The following is a 27228-nucleotide window of genomic DNA, read 5'->3' as shown; positions in this document are numbered from 1 at the left end:
CCTTGGTTGACGGCCGCAGAGGCCCCTGGCATTAGTGAATAGGACCTAGGGGCCGAGTGACTAAGCAAAGACCGCCCAAGACACACACTGCACCCACCCCTGAGGTCAAGTCCTGGTGACAAGAAATGAGTACTGGTCGAAGGCGGTCTCGTACAGTAGGAATTGCGACAATACATTCCATTCTAGGCGATTTCACACATTTTTGGACCTCACAGTCAGACAGATGCGGAAGTGAACTTGATGAAACCTACCGACTCTTGCACCTCTCGCCTTGTCATTTGATAATAGTTGGTCACTTCATTCGGGACAATTAGATTTCTATCCTTCATACATTTAACCCTATCGCAGCCTTTCTACCACTCGACAGGGAAGCCTACCCCACCCCGACAAGCGTTCGAGCCTGAGCTCTTCATGAATATCTCAGCAACCCCACAACAACATGGGTATAATAATTACTACTGCGCACAGTCGTCTCCTGCGTTTTTGGTTCGCAACTCGGAAAGCAACCATAACAAAAAGAAATCATCCTCGAAAACCAGTGAAAACACAACTGATATGATATACACATGCGGACGCCAAATGCAACACCAAACGCGCGGGGTGCACGCGCATGCAATGCACACCCTTACACATTCGTCGAGATCTTCTCCCGACCGTCGGGGGAAGACTCAGCCTTGTCAGCAGACTTGGTCCGGCCGTTTGTGGACGGCTCACCGGTGTTATGCCTCTTCCCGAAGCTCGTCCCCTTGCTGAAGCTCGCCCAGCCCTTGAGGCTGGAGAAGCTGAGCGCGGTGCTGAGCCTCCTGCCCTCGACGCTGCCCTGCGAAAATGCGCCTTGCACAACAGCATGGTCGTCCAGGAGGTGGAAGGCCCGCTTGATGGCCTTCCACGTCTCCATACCCGCGATAAAGACGACCGTGAACCCAACCACCAGGCCCCACTCCCAAGTGATTCTCGTGTGCTTGAAGAATTGGGTGCTCACAACCGGGATGTTGACGGTCAAGAAGACGGACAGGAAACCGATAGCGACGGCCCAGAAGAGGAAGCGGTTGCCGTAGAGGTCCTTGAAGACCTGGAAGGGTCCGTGCCGCTCCGGGTTGAGCGCGAACATGGACCTCCTCAGGTGCTTGAACTCCCATGCAGACAACAATATCAGCCACGTTAGCTCCGCAAACACGGCGGCTCGTGCCCTGAAGACTGGTATGCATTCTTCGGAGTATGCTCTGTTGCAATCCCTGCCCAGGTTGCCGCCGTTGGCACCATATACGACAATGATGAACGTTGCGAGGGTGCAAACGCCCATAAGGAATCCATACACAGCCATGTCCACCATGATCTGCCTCGTGAAGATGCCCTTGGCGTGGGGCGGCTTCCTCATTACGTCTGCCGCGGCTAACTCACGGCCAAGGCCAAACGCGGGGAAGGATGAGGTGATCATGTTGATCCAGATGATCTCGAGTGGTGAAATGGGAAACACCGAAAACCCGCTGGCATCCTGGAATGCGAGGCCACAAATCAGAAGGATGACTTCGCCGACATTGGAGGTTAGCAAGTGCAGGATGAACTTCTGGATGTTGTCGAACATGCGCCTTCCCTCGCGGATGGCCGCGACAATCGAGTTGAACTTGTCATCAGTCAGTACGATCTTGGCCGCTGACTTGGCGACATCGGATCCGCTGCCCATAGCAATACCAACATCGGCATTGGCGAGAGATGGCGCGTCGTTAACTCCATCACCGGTCATGGCCATGAACGCTTTGCGTCTTCGCAGGGCCTCGATCATGCGTGTCTTGGTGTCCGGGGCGCAACGCGCAATGACCAAGGGCAGCTCTTCCAAGGCGTCGATCTCCGCGTCGGTCAGTTTATCAAAGTCGGTCGCCTTGAGCACAATAGAATCCGCAGTACCCGCAGGCAGGATGCCCAGATTGCGTGGGATGATACCGACTTCCTTGGCGATGGCCCTGGCGGTGGACGGATGGTCACCAGTAAGCATGTGCACCTTGATACCTGCGCTGGCACATTCTCCAATGGCAGGGGTGGTCTCTCGCCGAGGAGGATCGTATATACCGGCAAGTCCAAGCAGGGTCAAGTTGCTCTCGACTTGGCCCCGGAGTGCTGCATCATTCTCGGTCTCCTCTGGGCTAGAGACAGACTGGAAACGGCCATCCCATTGCTTGGTAGCAATGGCCAGAACACGCAAACCTTGCGAAGCGAGCTTGTCCATCTGCGTCAACACTTTGTCCTTGATGTCGTCTGTCAGGGGCTCCTGGATATCGCCGGTGCCAATGTTTGAGCAAAGATCGAGAACACGCTCGACGGCGCCCTTGGTGTAGACGATACTGCCCGTCGACGGCACGTCGTACTCATTGCCATGGGGAGCATTGTAGACCACTGACATTCGCTTGATGCTACTGTCGAAAGGGAACTCGGCAATTTGCTTCCAGCCGTTGGCTTCAAGCTGCTTCTTCCGGATTTCAAAGCGGTGGGAGAACACCTGCAGGGCGATTTCGGTCGGCTCTCCAGTTGTCTGCCACTTGGATTCCTGGTCGTCATATCGCACGGTCGCGAGATTGCACAGAGAGGATGCGATGAGAAATGCGTGCAGATCTGGACCGGCTTCAGCCTCTTTCTCCTCAGACTGGTCCTTGTCATTCTGTTCGAGTTTCTCCTGTGGAACGTCAAACTTGAGCGCCGGAGCGCTTCGTTCCTGATCGAAGTCACGTTCTTGTTTTGGCTCTTCAGGTGCATCAATAGGCACGGTGCGGTAAGTAACCCTACCAACACTTGGGTCGTTAGGGTCTTCAGAGTCATGGACAGTGTAGACGCTTGAGAAAGGCAGCCAAGCTTTTCGGACTATCATTGCGCCCTGAGTCAGGGTGCCAGTCTTATCGGAGCAAATGTTGGTAACACCTCCAAGCGCTTCCAAGGCAGACAGATCTCTATATTCCGCAGGTCAGTGAAGTCCACCTAAACTTAACCGGCAAAATGCGGGTACATACCGAACGACAACGTTTGCCTTGCGCATGACAGTCGTGGCCACGACCATCGTGATTGTCAAAACGGCAACGAGACTCTCAGGGATAATAGCAATTCCAGTGGAAATAGCGTAAATAATGACCTCGTTCGTCATGTTGAAGCGGTTGACTCCGAACACGATGACAGCCAGAAGCAGTGCGCAGAAGAACAGCACATAGGCCAGCTTGCTCAGTCGGATTTGGAGTGGTGTGCCCTCGGTCAGGCCCAAGAACTTGCCAAAAAAATCGTAAGTCCGCCTGAAACCTCCTTTGAGAGGAGCTGCCTTGCCGTATTTCTTCCAATTCATGGATCTTCCTGGCTTCCTTGTCTTTTTGGTGGTTGAGGCAGCAATCTTGCCAACCTCAGTCTGCATGCCTGTTGCGATAACGATACCTCGGCCACGGCCCTTTCGGACAACAGTGGTGGCATACGCAATGTTCACGCGATCACCGATGCCGACCTCACCTTCTTCGGAAGCCAGCTTCTCGGTACCGGGAACCGTGATATCGTTTTCAATGGACTTCTCGACGGGTAGGGCCTCGCCTGTCAAGCTCTGCTCATCGCAAGACAAGTTCATAGCTTCGAACATTCGCAGATCGGCAGGAACCGTGTCACCCATTTTCAGGATGACAATATCACCGGGAACCACCTCGGGACTGAACATAGTCAGTAAAGGGTTTCAAACAAGACACATTTTATCTTCGAGTTGAGATGATGTGAAGAGATGAGGCTGGATTGGAGTAGGTATGGGAGACATACTTGGCGATGACTTGGACTTTTCCATCTCGGATAACGCTGGCTGAAGGAGAAGACAGTGCTCGGAGAGCATCCATCTTCTTTTCAGCCTTGTATTCTTGTAAAAATCCAATTGATACATTGAGGACTATGACTACAGCAAGAACCCCGCCTTCGATCCAGTCTTTAATTGCAAGACTGACGATCGTTGCAAAGAAGAGAACCTTTGTGTAAGAGTGTAAGCCAGTGGCCAGTCGTGAGAATACCTGAGACTAGTGCTCCCTATATACCTAGGTATATAATATGTGTGCGTATTGTCCGAGGTATGGTGGGGTTATGAGACATACCAAGATCATAGCATTGAAGAGCTGCTTGATGAAAATCGTGTACCAGGGGATTGCCCCCCCAACGTCGAGCTCATTGCGAGGGTATTCCTGCTGCAGCTGCGCAACCTGCGCAGAATTCAAACCTTTGTCGACATCTGTCTTGAGAGAGGCTGCCACATCACTCGGAGTAAGGAGGAACGGGTGTCGGTCAAATTGGCCGGCCATAATGTAATCACTTGATGACCATGGATGTTGAGATATCGAGCGCAGGGGAAATTTGGATCATAAGCGAGCGGACTCTGGATCTATTTCTGTCAACCAGAGAAGTTTTGAAACTGTGAGGGACGGAGGTTTGTTTTCACAATGTTGACTGGTCAAGTCCTTTGTTTAAGGCAGAATGGATTGGCATGTGATCCAAGGGGGGAACGTAGCTACTTAAGTACTTGTCAACATTCGTTGAAAAGCTTCGATGAGTCTAGAAGGATAGGCAGTGGCCAGGGCAGACCCAGTGATGGACCGACAATGACGGCGAGGGCTTAGCCATGGCGCCGAGCAAAGCCAAGAGGACGACCTAGGGCGTCGACGAACCACGAGGCAGCATATGAGGAACCGACAGGTATCTAGCTTCGCGACGAGGCTCGCGTGAGTACGTGTGTGTCCCAACAACCCGTTATCAAGACAGTTGGAGTGTTTTATTGGGCCCAATGGCATCATACCAAGCCTCCTGGCAGTCCAAATCGCTAGGCGGTGCTGGGCGGCACCGGGGCGGGAGTCTGGGCGGAAGGCTTGGCTGCTCCTGTATTCCTAGGACAGACGCCGATGGAAGCCATTCTGGGCGCAGGAATTGCATCAAGGATCCTCGCATGCTGGAGCAAAGATGCCGTTTGCGTTGCCCCGATCGAACCAGATGCACAGAGCGGTCGCAGGCGGAGGCCGAGCCAAGAAGTGACTAGTCTCTTGTCATGCTCGCTCAACGCCGAGAGCGGGCGACAAAGCTGGAGGCGGCCAATCAAGACGTCGTGGGGACTTAGATAATCACCCCAGGCCAAGGCTGCCCGTGACCTAGTTAGCCGGTGCCGAGACCTGGTTTGGCGAACGAGGCTGGGAAGGGCGAAGGAGAGGCTCGACACTGGTTGCAGCAAAGATTTGCCTTCCAAGCAACTGGGACCATATATCAAGACTCGGGGAGTGCTTGGTTCGAGGGGCAAGGACCCTGCAGGCGTCTTGGTCAAGCTTCGGGAGGCTGGGCCTTGCGGGCGGACTGGCATGGCACTGAGTCTTTTGGCATGGAGTACATATGTCGGTAGTAGAAGTGGCTGCTGCCGCGTCTCCATCACGTCGAAGGGAGGCGCTGTGGCAGGCACGCAGGCATGGCCGGCCTTGTCGAAGCAGCCGGCAAGTCAGTGACTTGCGTGCGCAGCAAGCACAGCTCCGCAACGGTATTGGCTGTGCCGGACAGCCGAGATCGAAGTCGGGGGCGCAACCGGGTGACTGCTGCGCCGCTGGACCGAAAGCTCCCGGCTAACACTTTTCTTTCCTTTTGGTCCAGCCTGCCAGCCTGCCAGCCTGTGGCCCGACCTGTCAGCCTGTCTGATCCAGTTTCTGGTCTTGCGTCACCATCCTGCTGCATGGTGTCGTCGTGATATGTAGGTCAGCCGGCTTGCGTCGAAAACGGTGGCCACCCTTTGCTCTTCCCGCGCACGTCAGGCCTGGGCTGCTCACCCCACATCGAGCGTCCATTGGCCAATGCCTCTTTGCGAGTTGGACACCGCGGCTCGAATCGGCTCGGCAGCACAGACACACTGCCGCGTGCGCACATCTGGTTCGAGGCTAGGGCTGTTTCTGGAGGACATGCGGATGTGGTTGATGGACCCATCAATTTCTCCTCAGCTTCTGAAACGTCGACAAGACAAGCAGTCGCCAAGGTGATGTCGCCGCGGGACACTGGATCCAGGCACCGTGGTGCGCGCATGCCCCGGTACAGACCTCGTGCGACGCAGGCTGGCTTGCTGGCTGGCTGGCTGGCTGGCAGGGCGAGGTGGAGGCGGCGGACAGTGCCATTGTGGGGTAGCCAGAGTTCACGGATCAAGGCAAGGAAAGGCCTCGATGCGACACCCCTTGAACAGAAAGTACTTAGTGTAGCCTGAGTAGCAAGACAAGGCCGGTGTCAGTGCACGTGTTGAAATACGACTCTGGGGATCTGGGGGCAAGGGTTTAAGGTTCATTAAGGCCCCGTCCCGCACCCACCTTTACGTTTTGGTTCCTACCTCCGTCTTGATGGCTCGCGGGGTGACGGGACGGCTGGACGGGTGACGGGTGACGGTGGACGAGTATGGCGAGACGGATGCAAGCTCCTGATTCGTTCAGCCACCGCAAGCGGTACGGTGAACGGAGTGCCGATACTGCGCACCACGAGCAGCATCGTACTGTGTGGACAGGTGATACGCAGTACACAAGTCTGTACCGTACTGTACTGTACTGTAGTGCACATTCACCGTTAGCAAGGAGGGCTGCTCTTGGAGAAGACGGAGCTGGTATTCCGTATATGCTCCGTACTTGGACAGCAATACACAGTAGTAATGCTTGCCCGCCTGCCGCCCACATCTGTTATGCCTGCCATGCCCATGCTCCAGCCAGCCAGCTGATGCCCCCATATCCAATGCCCCCAGCTCCTTGGACGATTAGGTGAGCAAGCAAGCCGCGGCCTTTCAAGCCTTCGACCTCGCTCTTTCCCAGCCTCTCCCCCAAACGACGCACAGCACTCCTCACAACAACTCTGCTCCGCCATCCAGCTCCATCGACAGCCTCATCGTCCTCATCATCTACCACCTCGCTCCATCTGCCGCATTGGCCCCGTCAACTGCCCGCAGCGCATCGATTGCGACCCACGACGCCCTTCCCGCACGCTCAACCGCCCGTTGCATCATTACGTCATATCGCAATGGCCGACAGCTCAGCTCCCGTTAGCAGCGCAGGTGCGTGTGGCCCATCCTTCGAATTCCCCTTCAGTCGCAAACGCACGGGTTGCCAGCCGCCCGGCCCAGCCCAGCTCCAGCGAGCTTCACGCGACCCTGGTTCTGCTTTCCCGGTCTGCTTTTCACCGTTTGCGCAATTCCTCCCCGCCTTGCTCGCTCGCTCGCTGGCGCCGCTGCTAACATCTGTACCACACATGCGCAGCTCAGCCGAGTGTCGACCCAGTTGCCGCACCCGCTGCCGACAATGCGCTGCCCAAGAACCCGCTCCCCGGCGCCGAAGCTGACAAGCCGGCCGAGGCCCCTGCTGCTGCCCCTGCAGGAGGCGCCGAGCCTCTTCCCTTAGCTCCTGAGACCAGCAAGCAGGGAGATGCTCCTGCCACTCAGGCTGAGGCTACTGCCACGAGTGATGCCGCTGCGGGTAACAGCAACGGTGTCAATGGCACTGCGACCGCCGCCAAGTTCGAGCCTGTCGTCCCGGAGGAGAAGAAGGCGGCCAACACCGCCGCTCCCACCCCTGCTGTGGAGACCCCGGCCGCTCCGTCGGCAGCCCCCGGAACAGGCGCCTCCGAGTCGACTGCCCCGGAACAGGCGCCCGTTATGACTGGTGCACTTACTGGCTCTGAAGCAAAGCCGGCCGAGCCAACCAATGACGATGGCGTCAAAGATGCTTCCGCTGCTCCTGCCACTGCTTCGGCTGCTGCCGCTACTACTACTGCTGCTGCTGCTACTACTACTACTGCTACTGCTACCAACCCTGCCGAGCTGAACGGTGCCAGCGAGAAAGATGTCGAGATGAAGGACAGCACCGACGCAGCTCCAGCTCCTGAGACTTCTGGTACTTCCTCGACGGCGCCAGCTGCCCAAGAGAAACCGGCGCCTGTTCCCGCAGCCACGGCTGAAGCAACTTCCAACACTGGAGCTGCAAGCACCTCCGCGGAGACCGGCGAGAAGCGCAAGGCCGAGGTGGCTGGCACCAATGGGGCTGCTGCGGACGGGGAGCCCGCCGGGAAGAAGCAGAAGCAGGGTGTGATCGGCAAGGTCGTTGAAAAGGCCAAGGAAGTCGTCGAGGAGGTAAAGGAGAAGACCGAGTCCAAGAAGGACAACGGTCCGACTCGGAAGGGCAGCAAGAAGGGCAAGAAGGAGGTCCCGCCGGCACCCGTCGGCCGCACGGCGCGCAAGACGAGGAGTCAGGGAACCGCTGATTAAGTGGTGTTGAGAAATGCGACTGGGGTCTGTTTGGGTGATTGATTAGTGGCCTGCCTACCAGCGGCGGCTGAGCTACGTACGGTATGCCACTTCGGGTGGCCGAATGAACAGGAAGCACCAGTAGGTAAAGTTTCTTCCTTCTGGGATCGGGGTTGGAAGGTCACGCGGGCCCAACAGCGTGAACGGGCGGAAAATGGGGTGCCTCGGACTCTGGAGTTTTGCTTTCTCTTGCCTTGATTGATTTCGTGACGGTCTTGATCTGCTTCCGGTTGCTTTCAGTACCGCTGGTGCGCTCATGATGATTGTATATACGCTGCTATGAGCGCAGAAAAGCAGAATCCACGTTGACTTACACTGAATTATCTGACCGGTCTCACAGTCGCAAGTAAGTATTGTGACTGCACGCCCAGGACCCGCGTTTCAGGGGGCACTGTCAGGATGGATCACTATGCTAGTTGAAAAGGTGAACTTTATTATGGCGCTAAGAGGTTCCACCTGGCCAAGTGCACTTACCGGGTATAACCAGACCTATGGAAACAATGTGCAGTTGCAAAACACTATATTAAGCCAGGGTATATTGACTAGCGGCTACCAAACGTCTGATGGATATCTGGGCATTTCGGTTTCTGGCTCTCTGCATTGTCCTCTTCAGCGGCGTTAAAGGCGCATCTCTCTTTCAAAGGATCCAAAGACGCCTACTAAGACTGATGCGGTAGTCAGACCTGAGTTTCAAAAGCAGCTTTAAAAGCTATACCATCCTGGTCAGGGTTATAGTAATGTTACAAGCCATTCACAGGTTTTTGGTGTCTTGTGCGGTCCGCATGGCGAGCACCACCTGGGCATGGCCAAAAATTATGCGCAGAGCTTGGGTTTCCTGGCTGGCGTCGACCATTCCACTAATCTTCTCGCACCACACATCAAGTGCGGAAGCAAGTGACCATCTACATACCTAGGTACGATAAAGTCATTCTCTAGAGTCTTCAGGAAAGCCCTCATGTGACCGGTTTCGCTTCTATTCCGTATATGTGGTTTTGTGGTTTCGCTTCTATTCCGTATACGTCCGAGGACATACATGGCGCCTTCATACGGTGGTAAGCACTCAAAACCCAGCGTTTAAAAGAATACAGAGCCCTCGTGTAAACACCAACAAAGACCTTGTCCTCCTCTACATCGTCGGCCCGCGGCCCGCCAAAAGAACGTACCGCAGAGCCAACTTGCACCAAGGCCATGCCGGTAGTCATGACCACCAGGCAAATCCACTGATCGGCTGCAAGGTCTGCTTGAGAAGCCCCCTGCTGAACACGGGGGACAGTATGAGCCTGAACTGTGAGAGCATCAGGTGCGGCAGCATATCGAGGTTGTAGATGCCCAGGCTATGGCTCATGACAAAGATCGTAGACAGCCCGAGGAAGGCCAGGAGAGCAGATCTATCGAGCCCGGACAGTACGTTACCCAGGAAGTTGGAGGGTCTCGAAGCGTTGGTTTCGTCGGCGATGATTGTAAAGCCGAAGCGACTTTCTCTAGAGCTCACATGGTCTTCAGAGTGAGGCGCACAGTGGCCTTGACCTATGCGGTCTCCGTCTTTGTCATTTTGACAGGTCACCAGGCGCTCAAGCCCAAATACGTGCAAATCCTCACCTCCATATCTGAAAGAACTTGGATGGTACGGTAGCAATAGCATCGTTTGTCAGCAGCCATTCTGGACAACTCGACAGCTTGAGGCCTGATTATCCTGTGTGCAATGTGCCACAGACACAGATTATCCGTGCAATGCGTTAAGTGTTTGCGTAGACTTTCACCAAAGATTTCAATGTTGTGCTTTGATTGCATGGCTGTATGAAGGGACCGCATCCGCCTTCAGATGTATGTAGTTTCGCTTCTATTCCGTATACATCCGAGGACAAATATGGCACCTTCACACGGTGGTAAGCACTCAAGACCCAGCGCTTGGAAAGAATACGATGCTGATAACAATAGTTCTAATACGATAGGTGTCTCAATCTATATACATCACAATGTTATTATAGTTACTGATTAGTACTAGAACAGGATGCCTAGGTGTGCTGTTCCAATGGGAGAACCCTATCATAGAGGCCACAATCCAAAAAGATGAAGAGAAAATGTAGACACTTGGGCTTGAACCTGGATTTTGCTGATTGACTAGAATCTAAATTATCTAAGAGGCCTTAAAAAGACCTTAACAAAATCAAGAAGTAATATGTGCTGGTATCACACAACTGTTCTTCTTTCAGAGACCGTACTGGGCCCTTCACATCATACCAGATCTTTTCCACATTCACATTATGTTACCATAAGTCAGGAATTGAGTAGAGCTCATAGTACACTGCACTTATTGTTAATGTCTTTATTATGTTGCCATTGACTGCAAGTGCACCTATTGATGTTTGAGTTAGCCTCGGCCGATTCCCCTTGCAAGCCAGAGGTGAGTGGATCATCATGCAGCATGAAAGAGCATGTGCTAGTTTGAGCAGTACGGGCCCTCACATCAATCCCTGCTCTGACTTTGACCGCACTTGCTAGTTTTCTAGTAGTAGCCTTGATGACCATACGTTGGTTGTATGTTGACAGTACCAGTCAGTTGAGTATTGGTGTGAAGGAGAAATTCTTTTCGCCACAGCAGAGGGACAAGGCTAGAGAGACCGTGTTGGCTGTGCTAATGGCTAGACTACTAATAAGAGGGCAAAATGATTTTTTTCTTCAGTGTTAGCCGCCGTCCCGGCGCTGGCAGTGGCGCGTGGTAATCCGGCAGCTGGCTTGCTTGGCTTGCGGCGGTGGGCTCGAGGCGGCCGATGTTGGTCGGACCGAGGGTGAGATCAGATATGGATACGAGGAGCTGCACCTTGCAGGCTGGGCTCCAGGGCTGCAGGGCTAATTGCTTGGGCAAGCGCGAAAAAATGTCGATGCATGCATGATCTCACAAGATGGACATGCCGTGGTTTTCCCTGGCAGGCTGGGAAAGGGGAGCAGATGTCCCCACGCATGTCAGCTGCTCTACTCCGTACCTACATAACAGGATGATTAACAGATGTCTGAACATCGCTATTTCCCAGGCATGAAGGGTCTCGTCGGGGCCCCACCAGTGCGCGGGACAAGTGGACACAGCCTCCTTCGCTAGCGGGACGGCGGGAATGCCGCTGTCATCATCACCGGGCAGCGTTGGCAAAAGGAGGAGAACATTGTCTCTAACGTGTCGGGAGGAAACCCTGGTGGCCAGGTGGCCTAGGTACACAGTAGGTGCAAAGAGACGCGTGTTGGTTGCGTGAGACGGGTGCAGAGTCGACGTCGACCTCTTCCTCTGGTTGAATACGAGGTTTGACACAAGGCCAGTCGGCTTAAAATAGCAGCAGCGGCAGCAACCCCAAGACCCAGCAGTCTGGAGGTGAGCAGGTGAGCCAACCCCAACTGTCCTCTGTTCAGGGGCCTGTGTAAGGTAAACTCGGGCTCGCTGGCTCGGTACCACTTCTGGCTAGGGACAGGGCGAGAATGGCCAGACTGCCACCAGGACCATTGTCCTCCTGCGCGTGCCAGGGGACTGCTGGCCTCTGAGGTCATCGGGCCCACTGTCAGAACCTGGGCAAGGCTTATCACCACTTGTTCAGCCTGTCATGCCTGCCATATGCCTGCCCTGCGTTGCGTTGCGTTGCACCTACATGGCAGTGCAGCCCAGAAGATAGACTTTTCTCGACGGCAGGGCAATCCTGCTTCTATTCGCCGGGGCCTGCTGCTTCTGGCCCACCTCCACAATTTTTGCATCTCCAGAATTCCAGATCGAGGCCATCCCTTGCATCGCTCTGCTTTGACGGTCCCGGCTGTTAGTAGTGGTTCTCAAGAGTCCCGGGGGCCCGGATTTCTCCCACCAACCACCCTCGCCCTCAACAAGTCGCTGCCATTGTCGTCATTGTTTATTCTTCCTTCCCCTCCAGCCCTCCCCTCCCCTTCCCACCCTCTTCCCCTCAACGCCTCTCTTGTGTGGAATTCGGCACCACCTCTGCACTTCCCCCTCGCCCCCGTCGACGACCCTGCGTCATCCACTCGTTTGATACTGATCAACCGACGGCCCAGATGGCACGCTGACCACTCCGTCCTGGGAACGAAGCGAAGCGACCCGACCCGACTCGACCCGACCATCTCTAACTGGACCAAACCATATCCGCGGGACGTCGGTTGGCTGAGCGACAGGGAGCCTCCTCTGTCCTGCTTCTGCCCTCCAAGTACCGCGTCTGCGAGTCGCGAAAGAGGGGCACCGGGGACAAAATTCGCTCTTAGACGGAACATCACCCCCGACGATCCTTGTTGTGCCTGTCCCGCGGGCCCGACCTGCATCTGCTCGTGTGATAGAGTCTCGCGTTTCTCGCCTCGCTTGGTGGAACGAAACAGGTCGATTGCCCCGTGCTGGGCACACAGCTAACCGGCACGAAGCACATCATGCAGCACGTACCGGCGACCACGCGTTTCGTGGTTAGGCAAGCGGCGGACGATGACCCGGCCAAGAAGCTGCTCGACCTGATATCGGATCCCTTCTCCAGCGAGGCAAGTTGCTGGCTCACTTGTCGTTGTGTGCCCCGTCGCGGAAAATGAGTGCTAATAGGAGACCGTTCACAGCTCGCTACCTCCTCCGTCTGGGCCTCCCTGGCCTCGTCTCTGGGCGTCACCGCCGCTGTCGTCCTGCTGTTCTCTTTCTTCCGCCCATATCATACCGTCGTGTACGCGCCAAAATTAAAGCATGCCGACGAAAACCGGGCACCACCCCCGCTGGGCAAGGGCCCATTCTCTTGGATTCCTCCATTATGGCAGACCACCGAGAAGGATGTGATCCGGATGGCCGGGTTGGACGCCGCAATCTTCTTGCGGTTCATCAACATGCTGCGCAACATGTTTGTCATCATGTCTGTCATAGGCTGTGCGATCCTGGTTCCGGTCAATTATACCCAGTCTATCCGATTCGACAGCGACACATGGCTCATGCGTTTGACTCCTTCCAACGTTTGGAACACCGCGCAATGGGCTACCGTCTTGTGCGCCTGGCTGTTCAACATCGTCGTGCTTGGCCTGTTGTGGTGGAACTATAGGAAGGTTCTGCACTTGCGTCGAGAATACTTCGAAAGCCCGGAATATCAACAGAGCCTGCACTCTAGGACTCTCATGGTGCGTACAGCATTTGCGTGGGCCATCCACGAGCCAGAACATTGGCCACTGACACCAGAGTGCAGCTTTATGACATACCCAAAAAACTATCGTCGGATGAAGGAATCGCCAGGCTCATCGATATGGTTGCTCCCAATTCGTCCTTCTCAAGGACTGCTATTGCGCGCGATGTGAAAATCCTGCCCAAGCTTGTGGCACAGCACGAGAAATGTGTGCGAAAGTTGGAGCAGGTCTTGTCCAAGTACCTCAAGGATCCTCACAATCTCCCGGCCGCGCGGCCGGTCTGCTCGCCTTCCAAAAGTGACCCGTCTTACTCCACCTACCCCAAGGGGCAAAAGGTCGACGCGATCGAGTACCTTACCCAGAGGATCAAGACACTGGAGTATGAGATCAAGGAAGTGAGGACAAGCGTGGACAAGCGCAACACGAGACCCTTTGGGTTTGCCTCTTATTCCGACATCAGTGAGGCACACGCAATCGCATACGCAGCACGGAAGAAGAAGCCCGAAGGCGCCATCATCAAGCTTGCCCCTCGACCGAGCGACGTCATCTGGGACAACATGCCCTTGAGTGCCGCGACTCGTGCCAGGAAGAAGGTGTTCATAAGCCTGTGGATCGCCCTGTTGACCCTCGTGTGGGTTGCGCCCAATGCCATGATCGCCATTTTCTTGGTAAACCTTAGCAATCTCGGCTCCGTCTGGCATGGCTTCCAGATCTCACTCGAGACCAGCCCTGTGTTTTGGTCTATCGTACAGGGTATCGCATCACCGGCGATCACGTCGCTGGTTTACCTGCTACTGCCCATCATTTTCCGCCGGCTGTCAATGAGGGGCGGTGACCAGACCAAGTCCGGCCGAGAACGTCATGTCATCGGCAAGCTGTTCAGCTTCTTCATCTTCAACAACTTGATCGTCTTCTCACTGTTCAGTGGCATGTGGACCTTTGTTGCCAACGTGACGGAAGAAGCCAGGAAAGGCACCGACGCGTGGACGGCAATTTTGAAGCAGGATTTCGGAGGCTCCGTTCTGATTGCCCTTTGCAGGATCTCGCCCTACTGGGTGACCTATCTCCTGCAGCGCCAACTCAGTACGGCCGTCGATCTGGCACAGCTCTGGAGCCTCATTTACAGTTTTTTCATGCGGAAGTTGGGGTCCCCAACGCCGCGGGAGATGATCGAACTCACTGCCCCGCAATCGTTTGAGTATGCCAGCTACTTCAACTACTGTCTCTATTATGCCACCGTCGCCCTGTCCTACAGCGTTATTCAACCACTGGTCCTGCCCAGCGTGGCTTTGTTCTTCGCTATCGACTGCGTTTTGAAGAAATATCTGCTTATGTACGTCTTCATCACGAAGAACGAGAGCGGCGGTATGTCGTGGCGGGTCGTTTTCAACCGCCTCATCTTTGCAGTCATCCTGTCCAACCTCGTCACGTTCCTGGTGGCGTTTATGCGAAGCACCTATACACAGGCCTATGCTGTGGTGCCACTGCCCTTCATCGCGATTGGCTTCAAGATCTACTGCGCCAAGGCCTTTGACAACAAGATACATTACTACTCGACCCGATTCGTTCCTCGTGGCCCCGAGCCGGAAGTCGGCATCGCGAACAAGGAGAACCTCAAAAATGATCGCCTCGCGTCGAAGTTTGGCCACCCTGTTCTTTACAAGTCTCTCATAACGCCTATGGTCCATGCGAAGGCGCAAAACATTCTTGCGAGCGTGTACCAAGGCCGACTCAGCGATGGACGTGAGACGGGGGCGGCAGAAGGCACAAGTGTCTCTGGATATAGCGACACATACGCTCTTGATCATATGCGTGCGGGCCGGCCAGGCAAGGCAGCTGGGAGCGGTCTGTCTGGTTTTGAGATTGTACCAGAGGGTAAGCTCGACTTTGAGTACTACAAGAATCGCAGCGAATTCGCCGAAGACCATGGCCAGGGTGACCTTTTCGGCAACCCTAGGGACATGATGCGACCAGGCACGCCTTCGAGCATGTTCGGCGGGTCAGACACGGATTCCAGGCCCGGCACACCCACAGGGGGCATGATGTTCAGCGGGAGCAAAGGGGGATTCGCGTCAACATCAGTTAGTGGCGTTGGAGGTGACGGAATGGGGCCTGGGCCTGGATACACCAGTCCTTCGGCTCAGTATTCGCCAAGGGCGGCACCGTTCGGCTCGCCAGCTATGGACTACCCATCAAGAACACGGTCCCCATACGGCCTTGTCTCAGGCAACGACTCCATGTCAAACCTGGTTCAGTCAGCAGCACCGATAGCATCACCAACGGTCGGTTATTACCCCAACGATGCTGGCTCTAGAAGCGCCAGTATCGACCACGGCACCACCAGTTTTGACCGGCCCAGGGCAGCAGCACCTGGTTCCTTAGGCGGTGGGCCTCAGGGATACGGGAACCTGCCTCAGGCCGAGCCGGAGTACGAAGACCCCATGAGCTATAATTACTTCCGAGGAGGGACCGGAAGGTCGAGATATAATGGTGGCAGTTAAGAAGAAGCAATGCGGTCGCGACATAAAGGAAGGCCCGGGAAGATCCCGGCGGGATGGAAACTCAACTGGAAGGAGGAGGTCTGTTTCACATACACAGACAGATTTGCATTGGCTTGGCGTAGCGGTTGACGAATAATGATTGGGTAATCCTGTATCGGAGCGGGATTGGGTTATAGAATAGAAGAGCTTCAAGATTTGTCCCTGGCAGGGAGCTGGTTGCATACACTGTGCCACTGTGTGGTAATAAACACGCAAAGCTGCGGAAACCATTTACTTGCGGAGAAGATTCCGTCCCTTGCAAGCAAGTATTTTCTATTTACGTGCTGTGACTACTGCGTGGTCGCTCTTAGATTGGAGTGTTCGTAAAATGTTGTAACCAGTAGTATGTGAAGGGCCATACCTTTGTATCTTGCCCGTCCCTATGTATCAATACCCCAGAGATCTCGAGGATTCTGATGGTTGACGGTGTAGGTAGATGGGTTGTTGATTCCTCTAATCTGCTATCGAGGGGCGCCCTGCAGAAGGTTGGTTTTAGGTGCCTGCAGGGCTTAATTACGTAACTAGACTACAGATCCACATACCTACATAATATAGATATAGATATATATATATATTCTTATATTTTAATAAGGTATAATAAGCCTAGTATTTATAAGTATATACCTATACTAAGATATTTATATACTTTAATTTTAAGTAATATTCTTATAAAAGAAAAAGGGTTAGTATTGTAGGAATAGTTAGAATTAATCTTACAGGAAGTAAGTTTGTCCTTAATAGCTTCTTTAGTTATCTTAACACCTAGGTACCTAGGTACTCAGCCCTACACCCGGAGTGACAAGCTGAGGGGAATCAGAGCCAGCACACACGGGGCTATACCTGCACAGTACATGCGGGTACATTCGTTGTCCTGTGGCTTAACAGTTAAAGTTTGGCTACCCTATGGTAGGTAGGTGTGCCGAATCAGGGGGAATCGGCAACCTAATTATCTCGACGACGGACTCATCACAGTCCATATCCGTCAATGTCTGGATGTCCGAAGTCTCACTCAGGTCCATATCAGATGACTCTTAAGGCTATTCAATTGCTACCTGATGCGAGTAATTCAGCACTTAACTGATGTTTATTTCCACGGTCGTTCAAAGCCAGAGGGGAAGAAGCCCTCGGCCCTCGCCGGGATCGCGAGGGCACCTGGGCAGTTGTATTCACCGCAAACCTGACAGTGACACCGCTGATGTTGTTGACTACAGAACAACCACTGCTTCTGAACGAGTTACAGCGAGACTAGACGGTTCGACATCCGACCGCGTGGTAGCGGGTTTGCTCAACTGTGTAGTTTCCGAATTTCTCAGGTAAGACTAAGAATGTGTAGCGGTCGAAGGCCTGTTCTTCTCTCTTATTTTTTGCCCTTGGTTCTTTGATCCTGGACGAGCATCTCCTCCGCCCAGGTTCTAGATCGGTTGGCCCCACCGCCGTAGAACTGGGATATAAGATTTGTAGATTGCTGGGTATTGCGGCCTGTTGGTCCTTACTTCACCAGGTATTAGGCGTCTAACCACAGCAGAGCTCAGGCAGGTGGTGCAGCACCATAAACATAGCAGCAGGCGCGTTTGAACGCCATTCCAGCTTGGCATGGCCTGCGGGGCTGATTGAGAGACGACAGCTCTCTGCTGAATTCCCTTAAAAAAAACCCAAAAACCCACTCACGCAGGTATGGTAACTCCCCGAACCCCAGCCATCGTCTAGATACCCAATGCCTCGCAACAATGGTGGTTCCATCGAGGAAAATGCTCGCTCGCCCGAGAAAGTCTGCGGCCCTTGAAGCGGGAACTTTTCTTTTCAAAAACAAAAATTGTGATGGAAATGGATCGCTAACATTGCCTCCCAAAAGGTCCACCGTAAAAGCCACCCAGAGAAGATGCCTAGAGAAGTAAGAAAGAATATGGGGAAGAAAGCGGCCCTCTGATATGAAGAGGTCATCCGGTCTCGGCCTCCTCCGCCAGTTGCCATTTGCCCGAAGTCCCAAATGCCAGCCCTGGCAATGCCTGCCCAAAGAGCATTGCCTCCGGTATCTCCCCATAAGAGAAGCCCTGAATGTCCCCTCCGATGCCCTCCAGCGCCTCAGCGATCCGCATGGACTCGCTCTCGCTGAGGAAATCTCGGAAATGTGCCCCGGAAATCAAATCCAGATCGTGCGGCCCAGACAGGGGGTGAACAGGCGGGGGCGACGGCTGCTCTCCTTGCACCATGGACCCAGTCCTCGTGTAATCTGACCCGGCGGTGCCGTCGAATTTTGTTAACGGGCCTGACGCGGGTAATTCATGGCGTCCCCCCGCGGGTGCGTTGTTGATGGCGGTGAACATGGACGGGATTGACCGCGGCGTCTTCTCCGTAAGGTGAACGTCATGCCCTGGGGGAGACTCGCGCTTCGGGGGACTTGCTCGCGACTGATCTGAACATCCGTATGGTCCGTGACGATCATCCTCGGCCATAATCATGCCATTGTTGATGATCTTCGCATTCTGTACTTTCCATTCCGCCAATCCTCCGCCATGGATCGGGTGTCGGCCATCGTCCTGAGGAGCGGATCCGGGTTTGCTGCCGCCGTGGGTGAGCGCGTGATATTCAAACTTAATCTTGGCCATATAGTTGTCGAGGTCCTTGCTGTTTGAGCAATATGATTAGCATTTTCCGCATTTCATCAGAAGAGAGCATGGCTCGGGGCAAATCTTCTAGAATCGTCAGGGGTCAGGGATCCGCGCTTGACTCACAAATAACCAAGATAAGTTGAAGCCATTTTGAGCCACCCTGAGAAGCGCACAAGGGTCTGGTGACAGACTCCGGTTGGGCCGATTTTCGTCATGTCCAACTCGCCTTCCGAACCATCACCTTCTTCATCGTCATCCACTAGCATGTGTCTTTGCTGGTCCATGTGGGGAAAATGCCATGCATATTGCCCGACAAAGGCTGCTGTCCAGATTGTGAATAGCACCAGTGCGGACATCGGAAGCTTATCACGGCAGATTTCGATTACATCGACAATGTCTTTGGCAGCTTTGAAGACCTGCTCTGCGCTTCGCTCCCAAAAGCCGTTGGGGATATCGTATTCGCCAGCTGGAAAGGTCGGCTCATCCAATGGGCCAACAGGACCGTTACAGCGAATCGGTAGGAAAGGGATGTACTCGCTGCACAGTGATTAGTCAGGTTCTAGACCCCGATTGCAACTCCCCTGACACGCCCTGAGCACCAAAGAGGTCGGCTTACCGATGCAGCATAATTTGACAGACACTACCAAGCATATGCAGAGATACATACACGCTCGAAGCCTGGTGGTTTTCGTGCCTGTGGTAATTTGAGGTGGAGAGGGTGAATGTCGAAGGGAGGTCGGAATAGAATGATTCAAGCTTTTCCCGGAGCTGGCAGAACCTGGTTCTTTTATCCCATGGTGGGTACTCCTCTACCAGGCGGCCACCAGCGAAGCTGAATTTGGAGATCTCACCCCAGAGGTCCACCAACCGCACGAATCTGCTGAGCACGCTGTCATCCTCCGCGTCTCTGGGGCCTTGATCATCGGGGGAGGCGTTCAGAAAGCCGGTCCTCACGTCCTTGGATAGGTCGAATGCCCACTCGTTGCAGGGTAGCTGGATTTGGAGGTCTTCGGACCGGATAGTGGGCACACGCTCCTTCCCACAAGCAAGCAGTCGGTCGAGAATGAGGCAGCTGAACATCGTCCTCCTCTTGATCTCCTTGGCTATCATCAGCTCAGGTTGTGATGGAGGCAACTTGGGTGATAAGCTTTTGCTAGCTTTTGCTGCTCGCATGCGAGACTTGGGGTCGTCCTTGTCTCCGAAACCTAGGCCCAGGGCCTGAGCCATTCGAATGGCCACGCCAACGTACATCCACGCTCCCAAACCGCCCGTTTTTGGCTGCACCTGACTCCACTCGTACAGGCCCAACATCAAAAACGCCTGAACCCTCTCTACGGACGCCGTGGTCATGGTCGTCCCCAGCGGACCCAGAGCCTTCCGCAGAGCCTCAGCAAAGTACTCAGACGCAGCAGATGAGTCTGGCTTGGTCTGGACAGGCCGGCTCTTGATCGAGCCTGCCTGTGAACTGGCTGTGTGTGTGGCATATTTGACCAAGTCCGGATGGAAACGGGCCGTGAGGGTTAGAACTCCGAGCAATACCAGGTTAGTGTCCGGTGATGCGTCCTTCTGGTTGGCTCTGAACTTATTACCCATGTTCTCCTTGAGAGTCGGGACGTGAAGAAAGGGCAACTCAGTGGCGAAGTGGAGCCTGTAGATGTCGAAGACTTCTGACCAGAGTTTCGGTGTCAGGTAGTGTGCAGACAAAACCTCGTCAGCATGAGCTGCAGCCGAGTGCTGGCCTTCTGCTCGTGCCACATCTTCAATCTTCTTGAGGCGCTTCCGGTCCGAAACAGGGTCGCGTTCAGTCTTGATGCCAGTAGGAGGATCGCTCCGCTTGGGCGGAATCGGCGTCGCATCTGGGTACTTGCAGTCCTTGCCCTGCTTGATACAGGTCTCACACGGTGAGGAGCCTCCGTCGTTGTCGCACTTGATCTTGGACTTTCGACACCGAAGACAAGCTATGCTCGATCGCATGGGCTGCCGCTTGATGACAGTCTTTTTGTCATCAACGGCACTCATCACGGGAAATCCTGCACTCCCTCTGCTCTCATCATACGCCTGCCCATGCCCTGGTCCAGGCCCGCCGACCGGTACGAACCCCTTGATGGAGTGGTTGTGGTAGGTCGGCGGCGGAGGCGGCAGCGTTGGGGTCAGAGGCACCGACGGGGGCTCTCCAGACCCTGCAATGAAAGCCTCCTCGAACTTTCGCTTCGGTGTCGAGTGAACAGACGGGCCGGAAGGCGTGTTGGCCGTTTCATCGGCAGACGGGTCGGGTGGGGAGAGAATGGACTGTAGAGAGGTAATTGTGCCGGTTGTTTGGGTCCTAGGCAGACCCTGGCGCAAGCTCTAACGGCTGAGAAAAAGGCCCGGTCGTGCGATGAGAAGGGACCCAAGAGTGGTTTCCCTCCAGCTCTGCTCCAAGAGCCAGCCGTGTGAGCGACCCGTGGGGATGTTCTAGGGCGAAAAGACAGGGAGCGCCGAGTCGTAGTGCTGTAGCGGTGGCCTAGAGAGCTAGACACGTCCGACCACGCCTGGACACAACAAGGCCTCTAGCTCAAGGTAGAAATCCCGGACGGGTGCCGCTTGCTCGCGCAGTGTGTGACGGCATCAAAGGTATGCAAGCAGCCGCGTCTGTCCTCTCCAACGGACCTGGCCGGTACAGGGCGAAGCACTGGGACGTCCTGGACCACGCGATATACAACACACGGGAAGACCCAAGAAGGAGAAAAAAAATCGAGGTTCTAGAGCACCCTGTTAGGACGGCGCCAAGGTTAAGCGTTCGTGTCGGGAAGATGGGTTGCCTAGGAGGGGTGGAGAGAGCCGCAATTGATCTGACCACATGAAGCTGGGCACCGGAGTACTCTTTTTTTCGCTATGGGAGCCGGCGTGGGAGAAACGGTGGTGGGAGGCTGGCGATCTGGAATGGTGCCTAGGGATATATGACAGGCGAGGTCGAAGAAGCAGTTTGGCGCCGGCCAGTGGCGTTGCCAATGGTAGACTATATGGGAAACTGGCGCCCGAGGTGTCAAGGGGGGGGGTCCAACCTGGGAGCTGGGGCGCGGGCAGGGCAGGGCAGGGCAGGGTAGGGCAGGGTAGGGCAGGGCAGGGGCAGGGGAGAGGAGGGTAGGGGAGGGCAGAGCCGGCGAGGCAGATGGGCTGGCTGGCTGGCTGTGAAGAGCATCCGGAGAGGGCCAGCATGCAAAGCAGAGAGAGCTGTATTTTCTGGTAGGGGAGGTGAGAAGAGATCACAGATCATCCGAGCTCCCTCCATCCCAGGCTACCAACCGGCCAGGGCTGTCAGGCTGGTTTGGCTGGTTAGGCTGGTTATTCCCAGCGCGTCCCGTCCCCCGGACACGGGCAACACGGTTCGGCTAGAGGCACCCACTGAGGGACTAATCAGATCAAGGGGACCCCACGCTACTGTAGCAGGGAGGGGTTGGTTGAAACGAGTTGGCGATTGTGGGCGGCGGACCGGTCAACGACAGGCCCACCCAGGCGCATTTGCAATGTCGAGCAAGTGCAACACCACACACACACACACACACACACACACAAGTACAATACTGTGCTGTACTAAGATGTGAAAAGGAAAAAAAAAAAAAAAAATGAAGAAAAAAACATAATAAACACAGGCATAGGGTTCCTGCAGGCCGCCTGAGAAATTCGAGTGGGAGACATGGAAAAGACTGTGTGCACAATTATGCCAAAGTTATGCCACCATTATGCCACGCCCCCTCCAGAACACCCTACCTCCTTCCTACCCGTGGCGGGAGGTACCGAGCAGTCAGTCAGTCAGTCAAACAAGTCCCGCCCATCAGCCACAAGGGGATCCAGCGGCAGACGGTCCGCAGTGGCCCGACAGTTACATGGACAAACGACCCTGTCAGGCGACTGCTCTGGACACATGCAGGGCCGAGGCAAGGGCCTTTCTGCACCGCGGGAAGTCGGTGACTCTCCGGCCGAAGGTGATGAGGGCCAGGGGGGCTGTCGTTCCGATTCCTGGACGATGCAGGTGCATGCCGACGGTTGTGGAACGCGCACCAGCCCCCGCAATGCCTCCGAGTCGCCATTCTGCAGCGCTGCGGCCTGCATTCTCTGCGGGATGAGAGCCCATGAGAAAATATGCCAGAGACTGGCACATCCGCAAACACATAAATGCCGGACGTCTGGGACTCAGACAGTTGGGAAGGGCGAGTACTCCGTACTCCGTACCTCGGCTGCACTGCCGATATCAAAACCGTTTCGACCCGGGGTGAGGCAGAAACTGTATTCTGGCCGACTGACTCGTGGGATGCCGTCGAACCCTGGGAGTGAGAATCGGGCGGGCGCAAGGGGCGCGCAGTGCTCGATGGGCAAACCCCCATGTTGGTTGGGCATGCCGAAGCCGAAAAGCGCGGGTAGGAGGGGATTGATTTCTTTTTTGAGCTGCATGCATGAGAAGCGCCGTCCATAACGGAAAGATGATGGCAACCCTGTTTGCCTGCGTGTACGGAGTACTGCGTGGTGTATGCTGGGCTGGCAGGCTGGCCGGGCTGGCTGGGCGGGGAAGCCGTTCGCGTGTGAGTGGGGACTGTTGAAGTCTATTCCTGTGACTGTACACTACAGTACTGTGTACATGTGTGCTGTACCGTGACTGTCGATTTCTGATTCAGAACAGACGGAGGGGAGCTTGCCGCCTTCGAGCTCCGACCACCTGCCACCACGGCCAAGACCGCCTGGCAAGTGCTGTGCCTCGCGGGCCACGTCGTCCTGGTCGTGAGATCCTCCAACCCATGTACTCCGTACCGACCCATGGACCGCATGTTGGGATGGGCCTATGGTACGGTATACCGTGGTACATTGTCGAGCAGGCGAGCAGGCGAGCAGGCGGGAAGGCGAGGTCGACGGGTGGACTGCTGCTCAGGGTCCGTGCCCACAGTGGCCGACCAGTCTCCAGTTGCGGGCGGGATGGATTGGAATGCCTGAGACGCTGAGAGCAGAGCGGGCCGTACCTCGAACTCTATATTCCGGGTGTGATAAGGTTGGGTCTGGGTCCCACGGCCTCGCTACTGTGGTAGAACATTTTACCACAAGCGCTCGGCCCTCCCTCCAGGTTGCCTGCTTGCCATGCTTGCCTGCTTACCTGTACTGTACGGCCTGCAGCGTACTGTGGCAGGACTGAGGCGGGAGCCGTCCAACACGGTCGCCGATTGGCGGTTGGACCTTTGGACCCAAGACTTCTGACTGAGCAATCCGAATAGGCAGTCGATGCATCGTGGGCACCATCACAATATTGAACGCAATCCGGTCAGCCTCAACCAGTCGACCAGTCAACCTCTTCCGACACGGACCTGCTCTGAAGCTGCCCCGGACTGAATGCAGCCAGAGTCGCAAGAGCCGGTAGAGCTGGCTGCAGCCTGCACCGGCAATGCACGTGAAGACTGCGCACAGCCCGTCAGGGGGAGATGCAGAGAAATGAGAGGGGAGGGGACATGTGTGCGTGCAGGTAGGTATGTTTGGGCATCAGAGGAATAATAAAGTAAACCGACTCCGACTTCGCGTCGTCCACGTGACAGCCGCAGCTCACTGTGAATCCTGAGACTGTCACACGAGACTGATAGATAGAGAAACAAGGTTCAATCCGCATTGAGTAGGTGGGTTATTTTAGTATCGAAAAGGAGGCCGCTCAGCGTCATTCGGGCGCGATGGCGAAATGCTTCGTCGTCCTCTCGTCTTGTCGCCTTGGCAGCAGGGGAGCTGTTGGACGCAGCTGTTGGACGTCGGCGGGGGTTGCCCAGGCCTGTCCGTCTCTCAGTTAGTCTCTGCCATAGCCCAGACAGCCAGCCAAAGCTGCCAACGCCGAGTGACCTAATGGCCCAATGACGTCGCCCCTAGCTTGCAAGCTTCCTGTTGACGTCTCCAAAGCAAGCTCCGGCTGCCGCAAGAGGCCTCATTTTCGACTCCAGACCACGAGACGCCTGCCGCCCCACACAGCATCTCCCATTAAGCGCGCAAGCACGCCGCCTCCCTCCCGTTTCTTGATTTGCCCCTTTTGACCCAACACGGATTATACCTAGATTGCATTTCTTTCCTAGACGTTTCCAATTTCTCTGCTACAACTTCCCCTTTCTCTATCTCCTGCAGCTTCCTTTTTCAATTTCGGGCAAGAAGACCCCTTTTGCGCCACCTCCCACGCTGTTCGCGACAAGCGCGTCATTCGACCCCTCCTGCCCCTCCTCCTCGGTGACGCTAGTCTTCGGAACACGTCCCATAGAGACGCAATGCCTTCGGGACAGAATGTGCGTAACAGGAGATGCGGGTTAATTATTCGAGCTCGGACACTAACTCTGTGGGCAGGATCCCAAGCTGTTGTACGCCGTGAATGGCGTGTCAGCTTATCATATTGCTAACGGCAAGGAGGAGTGCCTCACGCAAGCTGGGCCTCAGACCCTCTCGCTGCTGATGGTCCCTACTTCCTCGCCCTTTGCTGACGCCTCTGCCCTGGGTCCCTCGTCCGCCCCAGCGGAAGAGGACTTCTACCTTCACCTGCACCTGCCGCCTGAGCTCGACCTGCCTCTGCCTGCAACCACCCAGATCTACCACCAGCCGCCCAGGAGCTACCTTATCCCCCGATGGGACCTTGGGCCCGACAGCGGCGCTTTTACGAGAATCGAATTCCCCGAGCTGGGGAGCCGGCCAGGGGTCCAGGACGACATTGATACCTGGGAGACCTGCATAGCTCAATGCACGGCCTTCCTGGAGCGCTCGCCTCCCCCACTTCCCAAGGACTCCAAGTCAGGCCCGGTTCCCACAAAGGGCAGCTCTTCAAGGTCCAAGGCTGCCCTGGCCGCTGAGGAACAGCTTCCTGCCTATCACCCGGGCGACTACAAGCCCGGGGAAGCGTACGCTAAGGGCAGCCACAGCTCCAACAACGGCGGCCAGATAGTGCTGGTGGACGAGGAGGATGGCAGCGTCATCGGGGAGCTCGGCGAGGGCTTCGACATGGTAGAGAGCAGCTCCCTTAAGCCGGGCTCGAAAGGTGAGCGGACAACCTCGTCCATGCCTTTCATCGGGCGCAAGAAGTTAATCACGTGCCTCAGATCCAGTACAGATCACACTACCCGCGGAGGGTTCTAATAAGATCGCCATCGCGCCCGCGAGACCCGAGGATATAGACCTGGTCATGCACCCGGCGTACCAAAAGTCAACGTTGGTCTCGAATGCTGCCGCCGCATCGCGACTGATCGTGACCACGTCCGACTATGTTTCGAAAGCGCTGCAGGGCGGCGCAGACAGTTTCACCCAGAAGACCAAGCCGGTGGCGAAACCAGTGACATTCAAACCGACCACCAAGGAGCACGTCCGCAGGGTTCACACTTTTACGAGCGGGGCGGCCGGCGTGTCGGCCAAGACGGTCGGCGCAATCGGCCATGTCGCACAGAACTTTGGTGCCACCCTCGGCCGGCATGGTAAGAACAACGGCCAGCCGAAGGGGTTCGACAAGGACGGCAAACCTCTCGACACGTACAAACCTGGTATCCTTAACAAGAGCATGATGGCCTTCTCAACAGTGGCGGATGGCATTGAACAGGCGGGCCGTACGCTTCTTGAGTCCAGCTCAAACGCCGCCACGACTGTCGTCGGCCATCGATGGGGTCCTGAGGCCGGGGAGTTGTCGAGGAGCCTAGGAGGAGGCGTGAAGAATGTGGGCCTGGTTTACATCGATGTGACAGGTGTTTCCCGGCGGGCGGTCCTTAAGTCGGTGGCCAAGGGAATGGTGGTCGGCCGGGTTAAGGGCGGCGGGGAGGTCGTGGTTGGTGGCGGTGATGGTGGTGAGGCAGTCGTGAGCGGTGCTTTGCCTCCTGGACCGCAGCAACAATATCTTGAGGGTCAAGGCGCGGGCACCTCGTCGGAAACCAGCTCGATAAGTGGCGTGGACGGCAAGAAGCCGGCGATGAAACGTTGAGATGAGCGATAGACGGTCAGCCGCCCTGGTTTGAGCAATCTTTGATCAAGTGCGGATTATCAGAGGACGTTTTGGATTTCTAGCACGCTGCAGCGTCGGTATTACAGAACTGATCGCATAGTGTATACGCGTCTGGTGCCTCTCGAACGAACAATAGCAGTAATGGGTTGAATACTTGAGCGGGTGAGGTAGGCGTGCGGATCTGCGTGTGGATCTGCGCTGTAGGTAAGCACATGCACAGACATATATGAATGCAGTTTACTCCGTACTTGATGTGGGTGCAGAACCTGCCTATGCCGAGTCTTGTCCATGCACGCTGTCAGACAGCCGCAGACCCTAGAGCCGGCAACTCGGCCGAGACGGAGCCCTAAAACATGCCGCCTGGAATCTGAGACCTTGGGGGCAGCAAGATCAACAGTGCCCTGATCTCATAGCCCAACGCGAATGCGAGAGTCACACCGCAGAGGACTGGCCAACAGAGACACACACTGTATGAACACACCCCTCGCACCCGCAGCGACGCGTCTCGGCTTGAGCTCCCCGCCCGGCGCGCCACGGCCCCACGTTTACTCGGCACTTGCCCTTCAGGAGCAGGCGTCGCCGCCGCGGATCGATACCACAGTACGGAGTACCCATGTGTTGTCGGTGGGAATTGTGTGGAGCCTCCATCTTGTTCTACCATCGGCTTGCCGACCGGCGCAAAAGACC

At 55.6% G+C, this 27228-nt stretch overlaps 5 protein-coding genes across 5 annotated transcripts; 3 read left to right on the top strand and 2 right to left on the bottom strand.

The window, feature by feature from the left end:
• Positions 1-274: 274 nt before the first annotated feature.
• Positions 275-5533, bottom strand: KVR01_003813 (uncharacterized protein). The gene is made up of 4 exons (XM_044790534.1): positions 4098-5533; positions 3775-3974; positions 3000-3671; positions 275-2939 (listed from the first exon to the last, which is right to left on the bottom strand). Exons 1-4 carry the CDS (start codon positions 4299-4301, stop codon positions 626-628), a joined length of 3390 nt encoding a protein of 1129 aa, XP_044648828.1. The 5' UTR covers positions 4302-5533; the 3' UTR covers positions 275-625.
• Positions 5534-6723: 1190 nt separating this feature from the next.
• KVR01_002493 (uncharacterized protein) lies at positions 6724-8870 on the top strand. Its single transcript, XM_044782146.1, has 2 exons — positions 6724-7051; positions 7254-8870. Exons 1-2 carry the CDS (start codon positions 7018-7020, stop codon positions 8255-8257), a joined length of 1038 nt encoding a protein of 345 aa, XP_044647508.1. The 5' UTR covers positions 6724-7017; the 3' UTR covers positions 8258-8870.
• Positions 8871-11713: 2843 nt separating this feature from the next.
• KVR01_003791 (uncharacterized protein) lies at positions 11714-16228 on the top strand. Its single transcript, XM_044786944.1, has 3 exons — positions 11714-12808; positions 12881-13423; positions 13489-16228. Exons 1-3 carry the CDS (start codon positions 12704-12706, stop codon positions 15925-15927), a joined length of 3087 nt encoding a protein of 1028 aa, XP_044648806.1. The 5' UTR covers positions 11714-12703; the 3' UTR covers positions 15928-16228.
• Positions 16229-17140: 912 nt separating this feature from the next.
• Positions 17141-21797, bottom strand: KVR01_003534 (uncharacterized protein). Its single transcript, XM_044782764.1, has 3 exons — positions 19192-21797; positions 18699-19112; positions 17141-18591 (listed from the first exon to the last, which is right to left on the bottom strand). Exons 1-3 carry the CDS (start codon positions 20592-20594, stop codon positions 17904-17906), a joined length of 2505 nt encoding a protein of 834 aa, XP_044648549.1. The 5' UTR covers positions 20595-21797; the 3' UTR covers positions 17141-17903.
• A 3038-nt stretch (positions 21798-24835) lies between these two features.
• KVR01_002960 (uncharacterized protein) lies at positions 24836-26520 on the top strand (the record flags this gene model as incomplete). The annotated part of the gene is made up of 3 exons (XM_044788250.1): positions 24836-24853; positions 24912-25593; positions 25655-26520. The coding sequence occupies 3 exons, from the start codon at positions 24836-24838 to the stop codon at positions 26518-26520; spliced, it is 1566 nt and encodes a 521-aa protein (XP_044647975.1).
• Between the last annotated feature and the right edge of the window lie 708 nt (positions 26521-27228).

This window comes from Diaporthe batatas (assembly GCF_019321695.1).
Source record: "Diaporthe batatas strain CRI 302-4 chromosome Unknown Contig00003, whole genome shotgun sequence".
Lineage (NCBI taxonomy): Eukaryota > Fungi > Ascomycota > Sordariomycetes > Diaporthales > Diaporthaceae > Diaporthe > Diaporthe batatas.
The sequence above is the reverse complement of the archived record's forward strand: the minus strand, read 5'-3'. Positions and strand labels throughout refer to the sequence as shown.

Excerpts from the sequence above, each read along its gene's own strand:
- KVR01_003813 (XM_044790534.1), bottom strand. The coding sequence starts at position 4,301 with ATGGCCGGCCAATTTGACCGACACCCGTTCCTCCTTACTCCGAGTGAT. Across the intron at positions 3,975-4,097 it reads TCTTCAATGCTATGATCTTG|GTTCTCTTCTTTGCAACGAT; the intron begins GTATGTCTCATA and ends TCTTACACAAAG. Across the intron at positions 2,940-2,999 it reads AAGGCAAACGTTGTCGTTCG|AGATCTGTCTGCCTTGGAAG; the intron begins GTATGTACCCGC and ends TGCGGAATATAG.
- KVR01_002493 (XM_044782146.1), top strand. The coding sequence starts at position 7,018 with ATGGCCGACAGCTCAGCTCCCGTTAGCAGCGCAG. Across the intron at positions 7,052-7,253 it reads AGCTCCCGTTAGCAGCGCAG|CTCAGCCGAGTGTCGACCCA; the intron begins GTGCGTGTGGCC and ends ACACATGCGCAG.
- KVR01_003791 (XM_044786944.1), top strand. The coding sequence starts at position 12,704 with ATGCAGCACGTACCGGCGACCACGCGTTTCGTGGTTAGGCAAGCGGCG. Across the intron at positions 12,809-12,880 it reads CGGATCCCTTCTCCAGCGAG|CTCGCTACCTCCTCCGTCTG; the intron begins GCAAGTTGCTGG and ends GACCGTTCACAG. Across the intron at positions 13,424-13,488 it reads TGCACTCTAGGACTCTCATG|CTTTATGACATACCCAAAAA; the intron begins GTGCGTACAGCA and ends ACCAGAGTGCAG.
- KVR01_003534 (XM_044782764.1), bottom strand. The coding sequence starts at position 20,594 with ATGAGTGCCGTTGATGACAAAAAGACTGTCATCAAGCGGCAGCCCATG. Across the intron at positions 19,113-19,191 it reads TGTCAAATTATGCTGCATCG|CGAGTACATCCCTTTCCTAC; the intron begins GTAAGCCGACCT and ends ATCACTGTGCAG. Across the intron at positions 18,592-18,698 it reads TCAACTTATCTTGGTTATTT|CAAGGACCTCGACAACTATA; the intron begins GTGAGTCAAGCG and ends TTGCTCAAACAG.